This window comes from Myxocyprinus asiaticus, chromosome 6, assembly GCF_019703515.2.
Source record: "Myxocyprinus asiaticus isolate MX2 ecotype Aquarium Trade chromosome 6, UBuf_Myxa_2, whole genome shotgun sequence".
Classification (NCBI taxonomy): domain Eukaryota; kingdom Metazoa; phylum Chordata; class Actinopteri; order Cypriniformes; family Catostomidae; genus Myxocyprinus; species Myxocyprinus asiaticus.
Window position 1 is genome coordinate 15,929,288 of NC_059349.1, and position 22,016 is coordinate 15,951,303.

The 22,016-nt window shown below is 41.5% G+C and overlaps 1 protein-coding gene across 3 annotated transcripts in view; it reads right to left on the reverse strand.

Annotated features, from left to right (window-relative positions):
- Positions 1 to 1,544: 1,544 nt before the first annotated feature.
- Positions 1,545 to 22,016, reverse strand: part of LOC127441899 (mitoguardin 1-like) — a 31,931-nt gene continuing 11,459 nt past the window's right edge. For 2 of the 3 annotated variants that reach the window (XM_051699462.1, XM_051699461.1), the window contains exons 3-16: positions 21,475 to 21,643; positions 18,282 to 18,400; positions 15,840 to 15,978; positions 15,596 to 15,732; positions 15,360 to 15,480; positions 12,495 to 12,595; positions 11,604 to 11,722; positions 5,675 to 5,747; positions 5,012 to 5,098; positions 4,835 to 4,933; positions 4,581 to 4,715; positions 4,424 to 4,477; positions 4,062 to 4,178; positions 1,545 to 2,747 (exon numbers count right to left, since the gene is read on the reverse strand). In XM_051699462.1, coding sequence (XP_051555422.1) covers positions 2,529 to 2,747; positions 4,062 to 4,178; positions 4,424 to 4,477; positions 4,581 to 4,715; positions 4,835 to 4,933; positions 5,012 to 5,098; positions 5,675 to 5,747; positions 11,604 to 11,722; positions 12,495 to 12,595; positions 15,360 to 15,480; positions 15,596 to 15,732; positions 15,840 to 15,978; positions 18,282 to 18,400; positions 21,475 to 21,643 — 1,689 coding nt within the window. In that variant the 3' untranslated portion in view covers positions 1,545 to 2,528. The remainder of the gene's footprint in view (positions 2,748 to 4,061; positions 4,179 to 4,423; positions 4,478 to 4,580; positions 4,716 to 4,834; positions 4,934 to 5,011; positions 5,099 to 5,674; positions 5,748 to 11,603; positions 11,723 to 12,494; positions 12,596 to 15,359; positions 15,481 to 15,595; positions 15,733 to 15,839; positions 15,979 to 18,281; positions 18,401 to 21,474; positions 21,644 to 22,016) is intronic. The other variant, XM_051699463.1, reaches the window with a different exon arrangement.

Sequence of the window (22,016 nt, forward strand, 5' to 3'; positions counted from 1 at the left end):
TGTGTGGGGGAGGGGGGATTCTTTCATATGAAAAGCTGCAACTTAACATTGACCAGACGTTATACTTACACAAAGTCTTGTGATTTGCCAAGTATTTATTCTACGGCATACCTCATTGAAATATTGGTGGTGTTGTCCTTCTGCTGATTTGTAAATCTGTGCCTGACTCAGTTTTTTAAGGCTAACAATTCGATGCTAGTGATTTGACTGTTCATTAGTGGCACAATGAGCAGTGCAATGTCTAATTTTGCAGTGTCATCCCTGACCTTGCATCTTAGGTTCTGCAGCAGTAACAGGTAAGAGTATCCTATTAAAAAAAAAAAAAAGGCAGTGATTGAACCTGTGGCCTAGTATAATGCATTTACTTTTTAAAAATCAGCAAATGTTGACCATAGTTACAATTAAGGATATCAACATCTCTTGAACTAAATAGACTGGCATAGCTTTGAAGGTCTGTGGAAGTATATTTTTGTCCAAATTAATTGCATGGCATTGACCTGTAGCTCACAAAATGTTTTTTCTATGACGACAACAAAATACAAAACTGTCTTTTATATATATTTATATATATATGAACAATGTGATTGACTGCTCATTGTTAAAACATTGATGTTAGCCTCATGTTGAGTCTGCTTAGTGTGGTCCTATTCCATTTTAATTTTCATCTGCCTTATCACTGTTACACTGCATGCAGATGCAAAATAATCCAGAGTTAGCACTATGAAACACTGATTGATAACACTGACGTATACTGTATGTATGCTCATGTTTCATTGGTTTTGCAAGTTTTATTGATGCCCGTCTGTAGTGCTAATGTTTGTCCCACATTGCTGCCTTCATTCTCACTCACAGTGTGGAAGATGCTGCAGGCGTAGTTCGTAGAATCAGGTCCTGAGCTAGTTTGTCCGTAAGGAGGATACCTTTGAGTCTGTCCCTCCGCTGAACGTAGACTGTTCGAGGGCTCCAATTATAAGGTAAAAAATATATCATGAGGAATCTGCCATTGCAAAGTCAATGTTTCTGTTAGTTTAGGGCGATGTTTGTTGATGCTGTTCTGATGACCTCGTGTTTTGATATAGAAATGTTGCCACATGTTTCTGTATTATTGGCTGACTGATAGCTTTCTGAAATGTTCTTTTGAGCTCATGCTTTGCCTTTTAAGTGTAGGGACTTGATTTGCATCAATTCTATACAAGTGCACCATGACCAGGAACTTTTTTTTTTTTTTTAAGTAGACATTTGCCAGACTGTTTTTTTTTTTTTGGTTTGGCATGTAAATTGGAGTTTCTTTAAACTTAGTATTTGTCCATTGCTGCATATCCATTTGAATGCATGCACGATGTGCTTTCCTTTTGAGCAAATTGTTCACAACAGAATTCGTGGGGGTCGAAAATCGGAGGCAATCTGAAAAATGTGGAGCATGCCTTTGAGGTAAAACAAAATGTTAAAGCTTGTTGAATGTACTTTTGCTTTGTTTCTGAAAATGTTTGGTCTGAAATGTTTAAGATTGCTGCCATTGTCATCAATAAAGTTGTATTCATTGGAACTGTCTGAGGTTTTTATTCAGAATTTATAGGATTCTTCTGAGCTTAGTGAGTAACTGTTCCAGTAGCATTTGAGCACAGCTTGGTATGGTACAATTACAAACTGTTCCCAACCTTGATTTCTAAGCATTTCTGATCATATTCAACCTTGCTGGGGGAATAGCTTAGTACATGGCAACTCACAAATGGTCGTTTGCCCAGTCAGTTCATTCTAGTCTTGATTTCACAGCACCACAAAAGAAAAAGAAACTGCCAGTGAGCTTGGATTGGTAAAGAATTGCATGGTTCCACAATGAGAACTGTTTGGCTCGATGGAGAAAAGTGCCTTTTGTAGTGTTTATTGGCCCAAATGACTTGCAATTGTCAACAAAATACCATCTTCCCATCACAATACATGTGCTACTCATAAGGCTTGTACATTTAATCCTTTAATGATTGTTACACAGTTTCTAAGAAGATGGAAGTATAATACTGTTAATGGGACAGAAGCACTAACTTTTCACACCTTTACCGAATATGGTTTAATGGCAAATATACTGGTGAGATGTATAGTCCGCAAACTACTGCAGAGGTACACTTGTCCATAAAATCCTTCTGGATGACTAGTAGTAACCTTAAAAAAACCTTTTCAAACACTTTGGCCTATTCTCACAATATCTGTTAAAGCTTTCAGGTCTCAAAACATCACCTACAACTTCAAATCATCTGTTGTGCAAACAGTTATTGAAAAAAGTCTAATAAATTTACAAGTATTTGAACACCACATGACAGGATATAAAATGAATGAATCACTGTCCCTTTTTTCCTATATTTTAAACATTACACAAACATTGCTATGGCACTAAGACTTGGAGGACAAGAGTAACAAAGTGTACTGAACCCAGAGACTAGGATCTCGACTGCATGCATTCCAAAGGTGGAATCAGCACCTTCAGGCAATTAATGTCCATGGAAATGTGGAGGTTGTGGAAGACTGGCAATAGCTCACTGGACTGGAGCCTCCAGCAAAGCACTTGGCACAAGGTGCAAAGGGGTACTGGCACAGCCATTGAAGTGAAGGAGAGAGTCAGCACCCAAGTAGGCCAGGAGCAGCTCAGAGTGTCGATGAAGCAGGTGCAGGATGTCCTCAGCCAGAGTGTCCAGACTGGAATAACGCACTTTCTCCAGGTCAAAGATGTCCTTCAGGAAGAACAGCACCTGCTCCTGTGGACCAAAAGAAAAACCCCCTTTTTTTCCTTCTTTTTTTAAACAGTATAACATGATTACTCAGTTGTTGTATTTCCCTAATGACATTGAGATTGCTTTATCACTGTTACACAATGTATGCATTGAAAAGGCATTTTTGTTTAAGATTACACTTTGGTAGTCCCGCAGTAACCAGACCTTCGACTATCAGTATTAAATTGGGTGCATACTGTGGATTTTACTGGCCAAGAACCATCTGCCCGGCATACAAGTAGTCATTAGATGCTTTTCCACTATGGGGCCAGTGCGAGGCGGGACTATCAACTGGTCAGCCAGGGCCAATAGCCTGGAGCCGCGAGACCAAAATCGTTCTGCGTTTCCACCATTAGGCCAATAGCCCCGCAGCGTTGCCCTAAAACCCGCCCTTAATACACCACTCTGGTGACAACGTCACTCACCCTGCCCATTTCACAAGCAAGAGGGAAACTCAAGCTGAGGTATCAGACTCTGGAGACAAGCTAGCCCTCGAACTGAACATGGAATTGTATTGTGCCTACAATTTCTGTCATTTTTCCCGAACCTGTACCATTGTACTGGATACACAACTTGGCAAGTTCAACTACAATATACTTAATAATGTATTTGTGTTGATCTGATGTTGCACATATTCATCAGCCCAAATTCTCAAGGGAGCCCTGATTTTGTCTACTCATCAGTACTGACGATTCTCCGTTGGTCTGTTGAAATAAGCTGGTAGCTAGATATGAAATATTGGGAAATAAGTATCTTGGTGCTAAAACCTCTGATTCGACTCATTGAAACCCCGCCTCAATCCCCAGTTGGCCATCTTTGGCCCGCCGACTACCCTTTGGCTAAAGACACTTGCCCGTTTTCCCTGAGGAGCCATGATGAAGCCCTGGCATGTCCTCATTTCGCCATGAGGTCAAATAGTGGAGGTTGGTCCACTAGTGGAAAAGCAGCTATTTAGAAGATACTTATCTAAAATGGCTTGATACATCCCCTGGAGCAACCATTGCCTTGCTCAAAGGCACAATAGCTCATGGACCTTCCCTTGTAGGGTTCAAACCAACAACCTTTCTGTTACTAAGCCAAGGTCACACACTTTGACACAACCAGCAACTACTACTTTTTTTGTAAGCATGCATTGCCAAACCCATGTATCCCGACTACTGGAAGTTGCAGAGAGACCAGCCAAACAAATTGGATCTGACAGTTTTCACCACCTAACATTCTGTATCAGAATGCAAGAGTGTCGCCTGAGGCTGAGACTTACACTTTCGAGAAACCGAGGGAATCAAATTATGCCTTTACCTTGAAGAAGCAGCAAAAATCATGCAAGGAACTTTTAGGGCCCAGAAACCCCCAGGCAAGGACAGGACTTATGTGTTCACAGACTGCATAGAAATGAGCAACGAAGCCATCTTGCACCTGGGCATGCACATAAAATATGAAATTTAAATGTATCTTTTTCCTCCCCTTTTTAGTTACATGGTTTAAGCATTTGAGAGATTAAAGTTTATTCAGTGATTCTGGATTTTCCAGTCTGTAAAACAATCACTACAGTGCTAGACCTTAACATTTGGATTTAAACACCATTTAAGGCAAAAACAATCCACCTGAAGCCAAATTTCAGCCTAATCATGCTGGTTGAACAGTCATAAACCAAACAATACCTTCATATGTTGTCTTTTCTGTTTCAGAACAGACCAACAGCTTGATGCAACAGCCTGTGGCATCAGAATAAAGTTATTAGAAATATCAACAACAAAAACTTTGTGTGAAATATAATTGTCTAAAATGATTGCAGATTGATACAGATTCTATACTTACTGTCTCTTTGAAGGAGCTGTTGAGCCAGCGATTGTTGACCACATTCTGGATGGACATTGGTGGATTCTCAAGATCCTCAAACGAGTCCATTAGGATAAAGTCAAGAACAATGTCATAGAAGTTAAGATGCTTTACCTGAAAAGAACAAAAGTTACTATGCACAACAGGAAGACGATGTATTTCAAAGGTGTGAAGAGGTTTTACTCTTCAGGACAGGTCTTCACATGGTAACTGCATAGCAAAAGGTCGCTCACCCCTCTTGAAGAAAGCTCAATTTCTGTGTTCTCCCAGTGATTCGCTTGATCCAGGAAGCAGATCATTTCTTCAAACACCTCCTCAAATCTTTTTGGGCTCTGCAAACCATAGAACAGTTTAAATGGGTCGGGGACTGTTCAGGAATCAGAAACACATAAAGGGAAAAGAAAACCCACCTTCCTTGCTTTGACAATTATTGAAGACAATATCTTCTTTCCCGTGTCGGCCAAAAATGCTCTAGTTGCCCTTTCACATAAAATGATCTAAACCGAAAAGCAAGGTACAGAATACGTATCACAAGTTTGTCCACAGTCTCTAAATTAATCTGTCGTGAGTAACATTTTCTATGCCCTATCCCATCCAAAAACCAAACATCATAAACTGAACTGAAAATACTATAATAAATAAACATGCTACAGTATATGAGTCACAAAGGCTTGGAAAAAAAGCAAGCACACAACAGATGAGACCAATGAGATACCTATTGACTAAACATATTAGATCAGTGGTTCTCAACCCTGTTTCTCTCCCCCCTCCCACACTACACATTTGGATATCTCCCTAATCGAACCCACCTGATTCAGCTCATTAGTGGACTCTCCCAAGACCTGAATTGGGTGTGTCAGAAAAGGGAGATATACAAAGTGTGCAGTGTTGGGATGGCTCCAGGAACACGGTTGAGAACCACTGTATTAGATGAATGACTGAAATAATTATTTAGGGGAAACACTGCCCTTACATCAAAGAAACTGAGGGCAAGATAAAGGCCAAAATTATTTTGTACTGAACTGGATCCAAATTCACAAAATTATACACTGGACTTGAAGGAAATGCATTACCTGACATGCTTGTCTTATACAGTGCAGCTTTGCCAGGAAGTCCGTGTCTCCTAAACATTCAAGCATCTCAGTTCTGTTTTTTGAAAAAAGACAACCAGTAAAACAAAAACACAGTCTGCATAAAAACAGCACCTTAACTTTAAGCTGAATATTGTCAGACTAAACAAATGTTTATAAACGGATAGTTCCAGGACAGTCAATTTTTTCCTAGCATGAGCCATGTTTAAAGACATGTAGTATGTTGATATGCACTCATTTTCATCAATCCCAAAAATCCGAATAGAATAGAATCCGACTGCAGTACTGTTTATACGTACCTTAAACTTTGCAGACCAATACAAATATTCATTTAAATGTGCATTACATGTTTTCCGAACAAAACTTCTGTGCATGAGAAGATCGTCAGTTACCACGTTCTGAAGAAGGCCACCCCAAGCATGGCACAAAGGTTGGAAATTGCTCTTTGCTGTTGACATCTAAAAAATATGCCAGAAAAGCTTTCTTCTCATGTTATTTGCTTTACTTGGCAAATGAAGAGAATTCAAAGCAGTGTCCCAACATCCTGTCTGGCTTAACTATATTAGACTAATGCCCATTCCTCCTCCAATAACTAATTAATAATTTATAATTTTATCACACATTATACATTAGCACATATACAGTGAAATTCTTTTTTTCACATATCCCAGCTCAGCTGGGGTCAGAGCGCAGGGTCAGCCATGATACAGCGCCCCTGGAGCAGATAGGGTCAAGGGCCTTGCTCAAGGACCCAACAGTGGCATCTTGGCAGTGCTGGGGCTTGAATCCCCAACCTTCTGATCAGTAACCCAGAGCCTTAACTGCTGAGCCACCACTGCCCCACTGAGACAAGCATCTCTGGATGAGAGTACGAAGTAAAGATTGTGGGAGAGAGTTGTTTACAGATGTAAAATGTAGGGATGTGCTGAACGACTAATTTCACTGATGTTTAAACTAAAATTTCGAAGTCGACTAGTCTAAAAAGAAAACAAAAAAAATAAAACAAATTCGACTCATTTTAAATAATAAATCTATTCCAAATCTGAAGCTACATTCCACTGAAAAGGGGCATTTATCTGCAAAATGCTCGCCTTGCATTGTGATCATTGTACATTAAATTTAGAACATGACACTCATTCACTGAATCGACGTTAGTTCCCCTAATTCCCCTAATAAGTAGTGGGAATTGGGCATTCCAAATTGGTGAGAAAAGGGGATAAAAAAAAGAAAAAAAAAAAAGGTAGACTAAGCCAAATTTACGAAAGAGGAAAAAATGTGCTGAAAAGTTGCGTGTATTTCATGACGTGCAGTCATACATTAGCCATTGATCTAATATGACAGCTGTTCAGTAAAGAAGGTTAACCAATAACAGTAAAAAAAAAAAAAAAAAAAGTAGCCATAGGATAGAAAAAATTGTGATGTAGCCTACAATAAACCTAATGTATTCTAAATATGACATGCACACAGAATAAAAGATCGTTTAACCCATTAAGCACATACATTTTTTGATGAGCAAAATTAACACGTCGACATGACCTGGTGAAAGACGGGACTTGACTCATCTGAGGTGGCTATCCTGCGCTTGAAAAAGCCTGCACAGTGGAAAAATAATGTACAAGCATGCACAGATTTAAAGACTCAAATGTGAAAACATCCATAGGGACTTTCAAACGTTTGGAAATCTGATTCCCGCACCACCACCGAAGTGATTTCATAGCTACTTTGCTGAGTTTGCTTGTGACTCAAGATGGCACCGAGTATGGCTGCTGCATTGCGAGCTCTGACACAACATTGTAGTTTTTTTTTGTTTGTTTTGTTTACAATTCTTATGTTTTTTGTCTTGGATGTTGTCTGCCTTACTGTCTATGACAGAAAAACACTTTTGGACATTGGTTCTGCAATTACACATCGTAAACCGGACTTCAAATTCCTCAATGTCGACCCGCTGTTTACAAACACGCCAGCGGAGCCCTTTGTCTGGGCAGCCTGGCCGCGGAAACGCAGAAGGAAAAGGGGAAATAGAGCCTGCCGTGCAAATCGACCCCCGCTACCCAGTACTCTACTGGCAAATGTTCAGTCGATGGACTGCTGCATTGTCTGCCTAACAGAAACTTGGACGTCTGCAGAGATTCCAGACTCAGCCATCGAACCCGCGGGGTTCTCCGTGCACTGAGCGGACAGAGAGCGAAAGACCTCTCAGGTAAAAGCAGGGTTGGTGGTGTATGTTTTATGATCAACAAATCCTGGTGTGATCAGAGGAACGTACATTCTATCAAGTCTTTCTGCTCTCCTGATCTGGAATTTCTCATGCTTCTGTGTCGACCATTCTGGCTACCGAGGGAATTCACAGTGGTCATTATCACTGCTGTGTACATCCCGCCACAAGCCGACACAGACTGGGCACTCAAGGAACTGTATGGGAGTATAAGCAAGCAGGAAACCACGCACCCTGAGGCCGCGCTCATTGTGACCGGGGACTTTAACAAAGCCAATCTCAAATCAATCGCACCAAAATACCACCAACACATCAGTTTCAACACACGAGGGGACCGGGTTTTGGACCATTGCTACTCTCTCTTCTGGGATGGCTACAAATCCCTCCCCCACCCACCATTTGGCAAATCGGACCACTCTTCCGTTCGGCTTCTGCCCGCTTACAGGCAGAAACTGGAACAGGAAGCATCCACCCTCAGAACAATCCAGTGCTGGTCGGACCAATCAGACTCTACGCTACAGGACTGTTTTGATCTCGCGGACTGGGAGATGTTCCGGTCCGCCTCTGACGACATCGAGCTTTACGCTGAAAGCGTAACGTGTTTCATCAGAAAGTGCGTAGAGGATGTTGTTCCAACCAGAAACCTTGGATTAATAGTGATGTTCATGAGGCACTTGATGTGCGGACCTCCGCTTTTAATTCCGGGAACGCGGAGGAGCATAAACAAGCCAGTTATGCACTCCGCAAAACTATCAGAGCAGCAAAACGCCAGTACAGGAACAAGATTGGACAGTTTAACACCACCAACTCTAGAAGCATGTGGCAGGGAATTAATATCATCACGGACTTTAAAGGGAATAAAAACTCCGCCATGAACACCGCTGCCTCTCTCCCGGATGAGCTAAATACTTTTTATGCTCGTTTCGAGGGAAATAACACCGCCCTCATGGAGAGAGCTCTCGCGGCCGAAGCTACAGAGGTTAGTTCACTCTCCGTCTCAGTAGCGGATGTAACCCGATCCTTCCGTCGGGTGAATATCCGTGGAGCCGCGGGTCCAGACGGCATTCCGGGCCATGTCATCAGAGCGTGCACGAACCAACTGGCTGGCGTTTTTACAGACATTTTCAACCTTTCCCTCTCCTTGTCTGTGGTCCCCACATGCTTCAAAACAGCCACCATTGTGCCTGTACCAAAGCAATCCAAAATCACTTGCTTAAATGACTGGTGTCCTGTTGCTCTGACCCCCATCATCAGCAAATGCTTTGAGAGACTAATCAGAGATTACATCTGCTCTGTGCTGCCTCCCTCACTGCACCCATTGCAGTTTGCTAACCACAACAACCGCTCCACTGATTATGCCATTGCATCTACACTACACACGGCTCTCTCCCACCTGGAAAAAAGGAACACTTATGTGAGAATGCTGGTTGTAGACTACAGCTCAGCATTCAACACCATAGTGCCCTCCAAGCTTGATGAGAAACTCCGGGCTCTGGGCTTAAACAGCTCGCTGTGCAGCTGAATCCTGGACTTCCTGTCAAGCAGACGCCAGGTGGTTAGAATGGGCAGTAACATCTCATCACTGACCCTCAACACTGGAGCCCCACATGGCTGTGTTCTCAGCCCACTCCTGTATTCCATGTACACACATGACTGTGTGGCAACACATAGCTCCAATGCCATCATTAAGTTTGCTGATGAAATGACGGTGGTAGGTCTGATCACTGACAATGATGAAACAGCCTACAGAGCGGAGGTGCACACTCTGACACACTGGTGTCAGGAGCACAACCTCTCCCTCAATGTCAGCAAGACAAAGGAACTTGTGGTGGACTTCAGGAGAAGAGAAAGAGAACACAGCCCCATCACATCAATGGAGCACCAGTGGAGAGAGTCAGCAGCTTCAAGTTCCTCGGTGTCCACATCACTGAGGAACTCACATGGTCTGTCCACACTGAGGCCATTGTGAAGAAGGCTCATCAGCGCCTCTTCTTTCTGAGACGGCTGAGGAAGTTTGGAATGAACTGCCACATCCTCACACGGTTCTACACCTGCACTGTAGAGAGCATCCTGACTGGCTGCATCTCCGCCTGGTACGGCAGTAGCACCGCCCACAACCGCAAAGCCCTGCAAAGGGTGGTGCGAATTGCCAGACACATCATTGGAGGTGAGCTTCCCTCCCTCCAGGACATATATACCAGGCGGTGTGTGAAAAAATCTCGGAGGATCATCAGAGACTCCAGCCACCAGAGCCATGGGCTGCTCTCACTGCTACCATCAGGCAGGCGGTATCGGAGCATCAGGACCTGCACCAGCCGAATTCATGACAGCTTCTTCCCCCAAGCAATCAGACTGTTGAACTCTTGATCTCTCACAATCAATATACATCAGCACTGCACTTTATTAATCTTATTATCTCACACTGGACTGTCATAAATTATATACTCTCTTAACAACACACTGGTACCTGACTATCAACCGACAGCCTGAATGTCAACACAGTACAATTCAACCTACTGTACATTTTATGTATACTATTTTTTATTGTATAATGTGTATTCTATATTGTGTGTACTGTATACTGTACATTGTGTTGTGTGTAATTATGTGTATATTAGATTTTAAATTGTGTTCTGTAAATTGGTATATGTCCCATCACTGTCATGACTGCTATATTGCTCGGAACTGCACCCAAGAATTTCACACACTATTGCACTTGTGTATATGGTTGTGTGACAGAGTGATTTGATTTGATTGTCTAGCGAGAGGACGTTTTCCTGCACACGCTGCGAGTGAGAGAGGCAAAAAGCATGCGCAGCCTGAAGTGAAATTAAACTTTGTATCTGCTCCAGATATCTTCTATTTAAAATATGCAACATTAACATGACAGTAGTTTAAGTGCAGCCTCTGTAAAAATATAAAGCGAAACGTAAATGTGTAAAAATGATGATCAGTTTAATGGGGGGGGGATATTAACCGACTAGTAATTCCAGTGCCGACTAGTCTCACACATCCCTAGTAAAATGGAAACAACATTTTAGGGAGACACAAATAAAATGTTTTTTTTTTTTGGTTGCACCCCTTAACAAAATCACTATAATGAACAGCCTTTTGGGGCTTACTGCATTAATGTATTTTATAAGCACTTTGTTAGGAACACCTGTACACCTACATATTTATACGATTATCTAATCAGCCAATCGTGTGGCAGCAATGCAATGCATAAAATCAAGCAGATATGGGTCAGGAGCTTCAGTTCTTCACATCAACCATCAGAATGGGGAAAAAATTTGATCCCAGTGATTTGGACCATGGCATGATTGTTGATGCCAGACGGGCTGGTTTGAGTATTTCTGTAACTGCTGATCTCCTGGGATTTTCACGCACAACAGTCTATAGTGTTTACTCAGAATGGTGCATAAAAACAAAAAACATCCAGTGAGCGGCAGTTCTGCATACGGAAACGCCTTGTTGATGAGAGAAGTCAACGGAGAATGGCCAGACTAGTTCAAGCCGACAGAAATGCTACGGTAACAGATAACCACTCTGTACTATTGTAGTGAGCAGAATAGCATCTCAGAATGCACAACACATCGAACCTTGAGGCGGATGGGCTACAACAGCAGAAGACCATATCGGGCACTTTATTAGGACCATAGTGTTCCTAAAAGTGCTCGGTGAGTGTACAAGACTAACCGTAGAACTCGACAGGAGATCTTGCCCTCTTCAGCCATCTGCAAAGCCTCCTCATAGAAGGGGTAATGGCACAGTGAGCCCAAGGCATAGGCACTTCTCATCTCTCTGTGCTCAGATAACTGGAAAGACAAGAACTACAGTCAGCAAACCTATGCTCATAGTTTTCACAGACCACATGACAGTGTTTCCTGGTCCGCTATTTGCAGTAGGAAACACTGCCACATGCACAGAACACCCTACTTATTTGAGCAATATATGTTTTTACTTGCAGGCACAATAATTATCACAGAAAACATTACTCTGAGAGCAGGGGAGTAAATCTCACATCTCAATATTGACTGGGAGGGATCAGTCAGGGGGACATGTTTGCTGGGATCTACACCACCTGACTGGGAGGAATTTTTCCAAACTATTTTTAGGATTTATCATAAGGTTTCTTCAAAGTATTGACCCACTTTCCCTGCTCAGCACTGTTCTCATGGTGAAGTGCTGTCAGATAAATCAGTTCTTTTCCTGTCAGTTGCATGAGCAGAAAGTGAGTGAAAGCAGATTGCTGGTGTCCAAGACAGCAGGAACAGTCAACCCGGAGCTACAGTAAATGTCACTGCTAAAGGAAATTCCATTACACAAGACATGTTTTCTAACAAACAAAAAGGAGAGGCAGATTTAAATGACCAAAGATTTTGAACCTTACAAAAAAGAACTGTGACAGTACCATGGTGCAGTTATGGTATCAGATGGTAATATCATATTAATAACTTAATATCATGGTATGGAATGATTATTATATTCATGTACCATGGCATTTATATGGCATTTCAAGGTACTTTAGAAAACCATGGTATTGCCATGGCACATCCAAATATTGATTGGCAAAGAGCTCTGTCCCACCTCTGCGGCAGACACAAAGGAATCCGTTGATGCGATGCTGATTGAGTCTCTGAGGCAGGTGTCTTCCAAGTCCTCCCTCAAAGAGAGATCTGTGTGTTTGTCTGCCAGAGAAAATGACAGAAGATTAGAGTAAACAAGGGTGAGCAAACGGGTCTAGTTCCAAAACTGCAGATAGCATAAACAAGCCACATGAAGTGATTCACTGGGATTGAAAGCAATCTCAGAGGGACAGACCAGTTTGTGTTTTTTTGCATGAGGAAGGGCATGAGTTGAGCTTGTAATGCCACGTGTGTTTGGAGTGGGTGAGAGGTAGACCTGTAATCAATCGTAAGGAAAGTACTTTGGACCATTATTAGCTTCTTTATTTAGATATAAAAAATGAGATGAGCCTCAGTAATATGCAGTAGTTAAGCAGCTCTATATCAATGCCAAAACTTGCAAAGTTGCACATCTACTGCTCAACAGTGCTTTGCTGGATAAAGAACTTGCATTATTGTTGAATTTGAGCCAAAATAAGAACAGTAGCATAACGTCACTTCTGGACACCTTTTAAGCATGTGCATTGCAATTCCATCTGGAGCTCAAGGCCACAATAGCCCAACCACCAACAGCCACGTGAAATTGCAAATTATTTGTTTTTCCAAGACGAAGTTGGTGGGGCTGTTAACATTCACCCACTGACAGACATAGTCACTCATAATAACTTAATCACAAATGTCATTGAGCAAAGTGTTCAGCATTAGACGACATGGGGGAAAAAAAAAATCAAACGCTTTAAAAGTCTTTAAAGTCCTGCTGTGGATGGAGCTCCAGAGAGACTTCACTACAGAATGTAGGGCAGCAGTTTGTATGCTAAGGAGGTCAGGGTCTAAATAATCCTTCAAAACATCCACTACGAAGCAGATGTATTAACAGATGGCTAATTAAAATATCACTGCTGACGGGTTCAATTATCTCTGGTGGTCACAAATCTTTAATGATAGGTGAGCAGGGCTGGATACTTTTAAAATGTATTTCACCACAGACTACAAAATACATGCTGTAAAATTTAATTTGTAACATATTCCATTAGATTATTCAAGGTCAGTAACAATCTAAATACTTTGAACTACTTCTTCAGCACTGGCAGGCTGTTTTACTTGCTTTGACTATAAACTAGTCAATAGCAAGTGGAAAACTCTGCCCGTACAGAAGACAAATACACATTAAAAATACATTCTCTGAAAAAAGCCTTAATATTAGGGTTGCACCGATGTATCGGTTGCTGATATTTATTGGTCAATTATTGACCAAATTAAAACCATCAGCATATCGGTTATAAGCATGAAAACGCAGATACGAAAAACTGATGGTTGATTTATAATTAATTATTAACACACTTTGTAAAAACTTTGTGAATTCAAATGCACAATCCAGAAATAATAATAGCCACAATATGTAGAAGGGTTGGCATGTAATATTTAAATTTTGAATATGTGACCTTTGTGAAAGCGGCACTTACCTATAGGCTACATAATGAGGAAACCATCTAAAACTATTTAAAACCAGCAGACTTTGACTTCGAAGACATCGGTATGATGTCCATTATTTGCAGCATGATTGATTGAATTAAGACTGAAATCACAATTTAATCTTGCACGATTACTAAACCTTAAAAGGCTACATTTTAAAATATAGACAGTCTGCGTTCATCGCTTCAGTCAGCGCTGTGTGAGCAAGTAATGCCCTCTAGTGGTCTGGAAGGCATTAGCCATTATACATTATTAATGTCCATTACACTATACAGAATTTCAAAGGGGTTTTGTTCCTTTAGTTTAAACTTTATTTTTCCATGATGTGCTTGACATTGTGTAATTGCCCAACATATGCATAATATGAATTTGTAATGTTCTATTATAAACAGTACATACATGTAAAGTGTGAGTTCTGTTGTTTGAACTGCAAAAACAGGAGTACAAAAATGTTTTAGAAGTACAAAATAACATCTTTTCATATCAATCATGTTGTTATATAGAGCTATTTTGTCTTTTTATCTTTCATTGTGGCTCTCTTACAAAAGTTGGCCTGTCATGTGTTCAACAGATCCAATCTATGTTTAATGGAAATTATTTATTGTTAGAACAGTAAAAAAGCTTTTGTACCTCTTAGTACATTTTTTAGGAATAATTTCAAATTAAAACAGTGATCGAATGACAAAATAATGTAAGTGGCAAAATATCGGTAACTGCCTATGGTTGTTTGCTAAAATCAGTATCGGTCAAACATTTTCATGCGGTGCTTCCCTACTAAATATCTTATGCTGTGTTGCTTCTAAAACAAGATAAATTAAATGAATCTTGTTTTAAGGATTTTTTGATATTTTTACAGGAAAAAAAAAAAAACAAAATAATACAAGATAATAGCAGTACATCTTTGCCCTAATATCAAGGGTCTTACAAACCTTCTATACAGCCGTCTACCTCAGGAATTCCTTGGGGCTCCGCCCCATTTTTGTCCTTGTTTTACATATAGAACACTTTTATTCACTTTACATTTACTATTTATATACAGAAGACTATTATACTTTATATTATTAGCTTTCCTGTCAATGCAATAACATTAAACCCTGTGTAAGCTGTGCAAATTATAAACAACTTGTCCTGAATCTATTTATATAAAGTTATGGTTTTATAAATGCCTTTTTGATTTGTGTGAACAAAAAAGGGGACATGCAATAAATGTCACATCAATAAAAAAAAAAGACCATTCTTTAGAGTACTGCCATAGTTCACAGAGTCAAGCCCAATAATAAATGTTACATAAGACCATTCAATTATTTCCGGACAGACATCTATTGACTTTAGTTAAAGGGAAAAAGAGACTCACCATTACTGGGCCGTGTTGAAGGGTCTGTCATTCCCAACGCTCCCTCAAACTCTTCTTGCAGCCGATAGGCTCTCTGTAGCAGAGACTCCAACTTATGGACGAAATCTGCACTGATGATATCCTAAAGAAGAATACACATTATCATAAGCGGATCCCTGTACACATGTATTCACTTCACTGCGGTGCATGGATCAGCATTATAGCCTATGAGGACTATGGTGGTTGGTGAATAATACCTCCATGGTTTCTTCTGCTATGGCATCTCCAGCTCCTAGCTTAACCAATGCACAGCTTGCCTCGTCCTCCATCTGCCTGCTACGGAACGTTAACGCTTGCTCCCAATGCTGGAGGGCCTCCTCAAATAACTCCATCCCTGTGTGAGGAGCACCAGCAGTGTGTGGGTTAAATGTTGTTAGTCTCTCAGGTTGACTGAGGACAGAGGAGGAGGTTAAGGAGTGCATTCTGTGTGCTGGTTCTTACCCATCAGATACAGATTCTCTGGAGTGGTGACGGGGATGTTGAGCAGGTTACAGATGTCACTATCATCTCCTGCTCCATCCCAGCAGCCAGAGCTGTTAGCAGCACAGGTGCAGCTGCTGGAGGAGTGCCTACTCTTTAACTGAGAGAAAAACATGCACTAAATACGCCATTTTAGCACCAATGTTAGTTTTACCACCATTAAGGCCCCAATATACTTCCGGAGGAGAAGTCCTTCTTCATTCAGGGGTAAAAACAAGCTCTAAACAGCTGAGCAACGGTATACTGTTTGCGAACATTCATACACCCGCCACACCGCTGTGGGAGGTGTTTAGAAGTACATTTAAATATGAGGACGCTACATGTAAAACCTTAAAAATGTGTTATCAATGACTTTATCCCTCATTCTATGAGTAGAATTCAGTAATGAGGTCCGTAAAAAGCTGTTTTAACCACAGCCAGGTAAGTGCATGGCCACAATGTGGTGTGTCACCTCAAGCTCCGCCCCGCCGCGAGGCCCTACCTGCCGGTACGTCCGATGACATTGTCCCTTTGGTCCCCCTTGCATGGAACTTGGACGCATGGCTTGCACTTTCCAATCCGTCGTGAGGGCTGGTCCGGACCGTCCGACTCGGCTACGCGATTCACTTCGCCGGGCGTCCACCCTCAGGTGGTCCAGCTGACTTGGAGTCGATTCAACAGGCACAGGTGCACCTGTTCGCCTCCCAAGAATCCTCCCCACTGCCCGCTCTGGTACACCCTGACCGAGACCCCCTTGGCATAAATGTGCTGGCACACAGCTGGCCCCCTGGTATGCGCAAATATGCGTTTTCCCCCAGTGAGCCTACTTGCACAGACCCTGTGCAAGGTCAGGGAGTACGAGGAGCAGGTCGTCCTGGTAGCATCCTACTGGCCCGCCCAGGCGTGGTTCTCGGACCACACACTCCTCGTGACAGCACCCCCCTGGCGAATTCCCCTGAGGAAGGATCTTCTTTCTCAGGGACGGGCACCATCTGGCACCCGCGCACAGACGTCTGGAATCTCCATGTCTGGCCCCTGGACGGGACGCGGTGGTAGACATGATCACTCAGGCTAGGGCCCCCTCTACGAGGTGCCTGTATGCCTTTAAGTGGCGTCTGTTCGCTAAGTGGTGTTCTTCCCGTCAGGAAGACCCCCAGAGATGCGCAGTCGGATCAGTGCTTTCCTTCCTGCAGGAGAGGTTGGAAGGGAGGCTGTCCCCTTCCACCTTGAAGGTGTACGTTGCCGCCATAGCAGCACACCACAACGCAGTCGATGCTAAGTCCTTAGGGAAGCACAACCTGATCATCAGGTTCCTAAGAGGTGCCAGGAGGCTGAATCCCTCCAGACCGCACCTCGTTCCCTCATTGGACCTCTCTGTAGTTCTTCAGGGTCTGCAGAGAGCCCCCTTTGAGCCTTTGCAGTCAGCCAAGCTTAAGGCACTCTTCTTCAAGACTGCCCTCCTGACTGCGCTCACTTCCATCAAGAGGGTAGGTGACCTGCAAGCGTTCACTGTCAGCGAAACGTGCCTTGAGTTCGGTCCGGGTTACTCTCATGTGATCCTGAGACCCTTACCTGGCTATATGCCCAAGGTTCCCACCACCCCTTTAGGGACCAGGTGGTGAACCTGCAAGCACTGCCCCAGGAGGAGGCAGACCCAGCTCTGTCATCACTGTGCACTGTGTCCGGTGCGCGCTTTTTATTAAAGTAATATATATATATATATATATATATATATATATATATATATATATATATAGTAGATAATGTCTCATTTATCTTGTTTACATTCTGAATTCATGACGCTAATGCGCTATCACGGCCATAATATGTGCCGATTACACTCTGTTATTGTAACTTATAATGAAACTGATACTACTAAAAAAGACTGGTGTATAAAAGAATGTTAATATTCAGAATACAGACAAAAGAATGATGATCAGAGAGGCTTTGGGCAGATGTGTGAATGGCTTTCGCTGCAGATGGCACGAGTGAATGGGCACTTGAGAGGATTTAAGTAGATTTGATTCCTTTTGGAGACTAATTAAAAAAAAAAAAGCATAACATTGTCATGTTCATGATGAATACTGACTTCAAAATGTAAACAAAGTAGTAGGAGAAGCTTCAGGTCACACCTACCGATGACGTGGACCAATGGCAGTAAGAAGGTGTTTAGCAGCCGGTTAGAAGTTTTCCCAGACGAGCTGTTATGAACCACCAAAACAAATGCAAAAACACCTTATTTTTGGCCAGATTTAGTCCTAAATTACGTCACATCCATTCGTTCTTCGATTTCGTATATCAGGGCCTTTAGGTGACCTTTGTTGCAGCTTTTTTTGAAAACAGTACTTTACAGCATACTGTATTGAAGTCACAGAGACTTTAAACTACTAAACAAAGTAACAGACAAGAATAAAAGTATCTTACTGAGGCCAGGCTCTGCAGGGAACCTGATAACTTGCTGTAGAGGCTGCCACTGGACACCACATTACTTGAGTAGCAGTTCTTTGAGTTTAAAGAAGGATTTTGATTATTGCTGCCAAAGTCTGGAAGAAGAGGTGGAGGACAGTCATGCATTGCATAGCACTAGAACTTACACAATCCATCATCAATGAATATAGTACCAGTCAAAAGTTTGGACATACCTGTTCTTTATTACTATTATCCACAAGTCACCAACAAAATGAAATAACACAAATGAAAGTATGTGAATTATATAGTGACCAAAAACATCTTAAAATAGAGTAGCCACACTTTGTTAAGATTACAGCTCTGCAGACTCTTGACATAGGTGTTTCTCAATGCTAAGAATGGACTTGCGTTCTTATTCAAGCTACTTTGAAAGAATGAACTTGAAAGGACAGGAGGATGTAGAACGCATTTATTATGAGTTTTGAGGTGCTGCAATCTTCCTGTTGCGCAATTGCCCGTTCGTGCACACTGAGTACACAGTGAGTGAACTACTGCCGCCATCACACACCAGTGACAGCATTATTACCACCACACCAGTGAGGTTTTGCAGGACTAGTGACACATTGAAAGAATAAAGTCTGTTAACACTCACTATATTAAAATGATGCCCAACTAAACAACAAATGATTGTGATGGAGTTTTATGACTTTCAGGAGCCATCAGACTTTTGCGATCTTATAGCGGGAAACTCTTGAGGGAAACACAATGATAAATGTCCTTCATTTGCCACCATAGTGCCATAACGACTTTTGGGATTTCAAATGGGTTCTTGACCACAAGTCACTATCTGATGCACCCTCGATATTCAGCCTGATCAAGAACACATCCAAGTAATTTTATGCATTCTCAGAACTTCCATTCTTGAGTATTGGAATTAAACTTTGGCAGTGGATGATGACATTGAACGAGTCCACAAGAATGTAAGAACACAAAAGAACGCACATTGAGAAACACCATTCTCTCAACCAACTTCATGAGGCATCCACCTGTGGTACTTTTTAAATTGTATTGAAGGAGTTCAACATATTAAGTTCAAAACAAGTGCCATATACACTTACTGAGCACTTTATTAGGAACGCATGCACACCTACAGTGGATATAAAAAAGTCTACACACCCATTAAAATAGCAGGTTTTTGTAATGTAAAAAATGAAAAAGATAAATCATATCTTTTTGCACCTTTAATGTAAAAATTACAACCTATGCAATGCCACTGAAAACCAAAGTGACACATTTCAGAGAGCGAGAAATAAACTTAGAATAACTTAACTGCATAAGTGTGCATACCCTTTTATAATTGGGTATGTGGCTGTGTTCAGAATCAACAAATCATCAAGCTCATGTTAAATAGTACACACCTGTCTTCACCTGAAGTGACTCTGATTAACTCCAAATAAATCTCAGCTGTTCTTGTAGGATTTTTCTGACATCTTCTTGGTTGCATGCTACTACAAGAGCCATGGGCACAAAGAGCTTACAAAGAATCAACGGGATCTCATTGTTGAATGGTATCCCTCAGGTGAGGGCTACAAAAACATTTCCAAGGCATTATATATACCATGGAACACAGTGAATACAGTCATCAACAAGTGGAGAAAGTATGGCACAACAGTGACATTATCAAGAACAGGACTTCCCTCCAAAATTGATGAGAAGACAAAGAGAAAACTGGTCTGGGAGGCTGTCAAGAGGCCTACAGCAACATTAAAGGAGCTGCCGTTCTTTCTGGCAAGTACTGGTTGCTCCCTACATGTGACAACTATCTCCCGTATTCTTCATCTGTCTGGGCTATGCGGCAGGGTGGCAAGACGCAAGCCTTTTCTGATGGAAAAAAAAAAAAAACATCCAAGCCTGCAAAAACCTATATCCATTCTCCCAAAACCATGTGGAAAAATGTGTTATGGTTTGATGAGACCAAGATTGAATATTTTTCCCAATATTGTAAAAAGTATGTTTGGCGCAAAAACAATACAGCATGTCAGCAAAAGAACACCATACCCACTATGAAGCATGGTGGTGGCAACATCATGCTTTGGGGCTGCTTTTGTTCAGCTGGAACTGGGGCTTTAGTGAAGGTGGAGGGAATCATGAATAGCTCCAAGTACTAGTCAATTTTGGCACAGAATCTTCTGGCATCTGCTAGAAATCTGAAAATGAATACATCTTTCACCTTTCAGCATGACAATGATCTAAAGCACACATCCAAATCAACAAAAGAATGGATTCAGCAAAAAAAGATTAATGTTTTGGAATGGCCCAGCCAGAGCCCAGACCTGAATCCTATAGAAAATCTGTGGGGGGACCTGAAGAGGGGCGTACACAGGAGATGCCCTCACAATTTGACAGATCTGGAATGTTTTTGCAAAGAAGAGTGGGAAAATATTCACAAGACGTGCCAAGCTAATAGACTCGTATCCAAACAGATTGAGTGCTGTAATAAAATCAAAGGGTGCCTCAACTAAGTATTAGTTCAGGGATGTGCACACTTATGCAGTTGGGTTATTCTAAGTTTTTTATGTTTATTTTTTTCTCTGAAATATTTCACTTTGTTTTTCAGTGGCATTGCATAGATTGTAATTTTTACATTAAAGGTGCAAAAAATTCTGATATGATTTATCTTTGTTTCATTTTTTACATCACAAAAACCTGTAGTTTTAACAGGGGTGTGTAGACTTTTTATATCCACTGTACTTATTCATGCAATTATCTAATCAGCCAATTGTGTGGCAGCAGTGCAATGCATAAAATCATACAGATACGGGTCAGGAGCTTGAGTTAATGTTCACATCAACCATCAGAATGGGGAAAAAATATTATCACATTGATTTTGATTGCTAAAATAATACACAAGTTTTAACAGAAGAATTAATGTAAGTGATGTTATAAAATTATAAACTTCAAATTTCTGCTTTCTGCTTTTAAACCGTCCAAAAATTGGCCTCATTCACTTCCATTGTAAGTGCCTCACTGTAACTTCGAGTTGTGCTTTTTTTAAAGAAAATGAGGGACGAGCCAAAATAATTTTTTTTGTGGTAATCAACATTATGCCACAAATGCTGTTGATTGATCCTAACTTGTATTGAACCAGAAATACTTCTTTAAGGATCAGTGTTGGAATGGCATTGGAAGATTTGTGATCTGTTATTACCTTTTGTCAGGGGGATACTGGTGAGGAACTCAAACTTCTCCTGTTCTAAAGGCGAATTTACTTTTTTCTTGCCCTTTCTTCTTCTGAAGTGACGGGTGAGGAAGACGAGGGAGACGGCACCAAAGGCAGAGGCGGCAAAGAGCTTCTTGGTGCCGGCACTTAGACTCACCTGATCAGAAAAGGAATAGAGAGACATAAGGCAACATTCAGCTCAGGATCAACAATCAGCCGTAGCCATGAAGAGAGATCAGAGTGAGACATGCAGACAGGGAGAGGGCGAGGGAGTCAGATAGTGTGACAACAAGGATTGTATGACTGGACAAGATTGGCTGGCATTTGGCTGGATGTGTGGTGATTGGCTTGGGCGATCTGATCCACTGATAAAGTTTAAAGGTGCACTCAGTCATTTTTCCTTCACTAAAAATTACACAGATAAATGAATAGTACTTTAGAAAAATAAATTAAATGATGTACACTCACATGAGACGAAGACTTCAGTTATAACAGTAGCCTAACAAAAGGTTGCCTCATTTAAAAGGCAT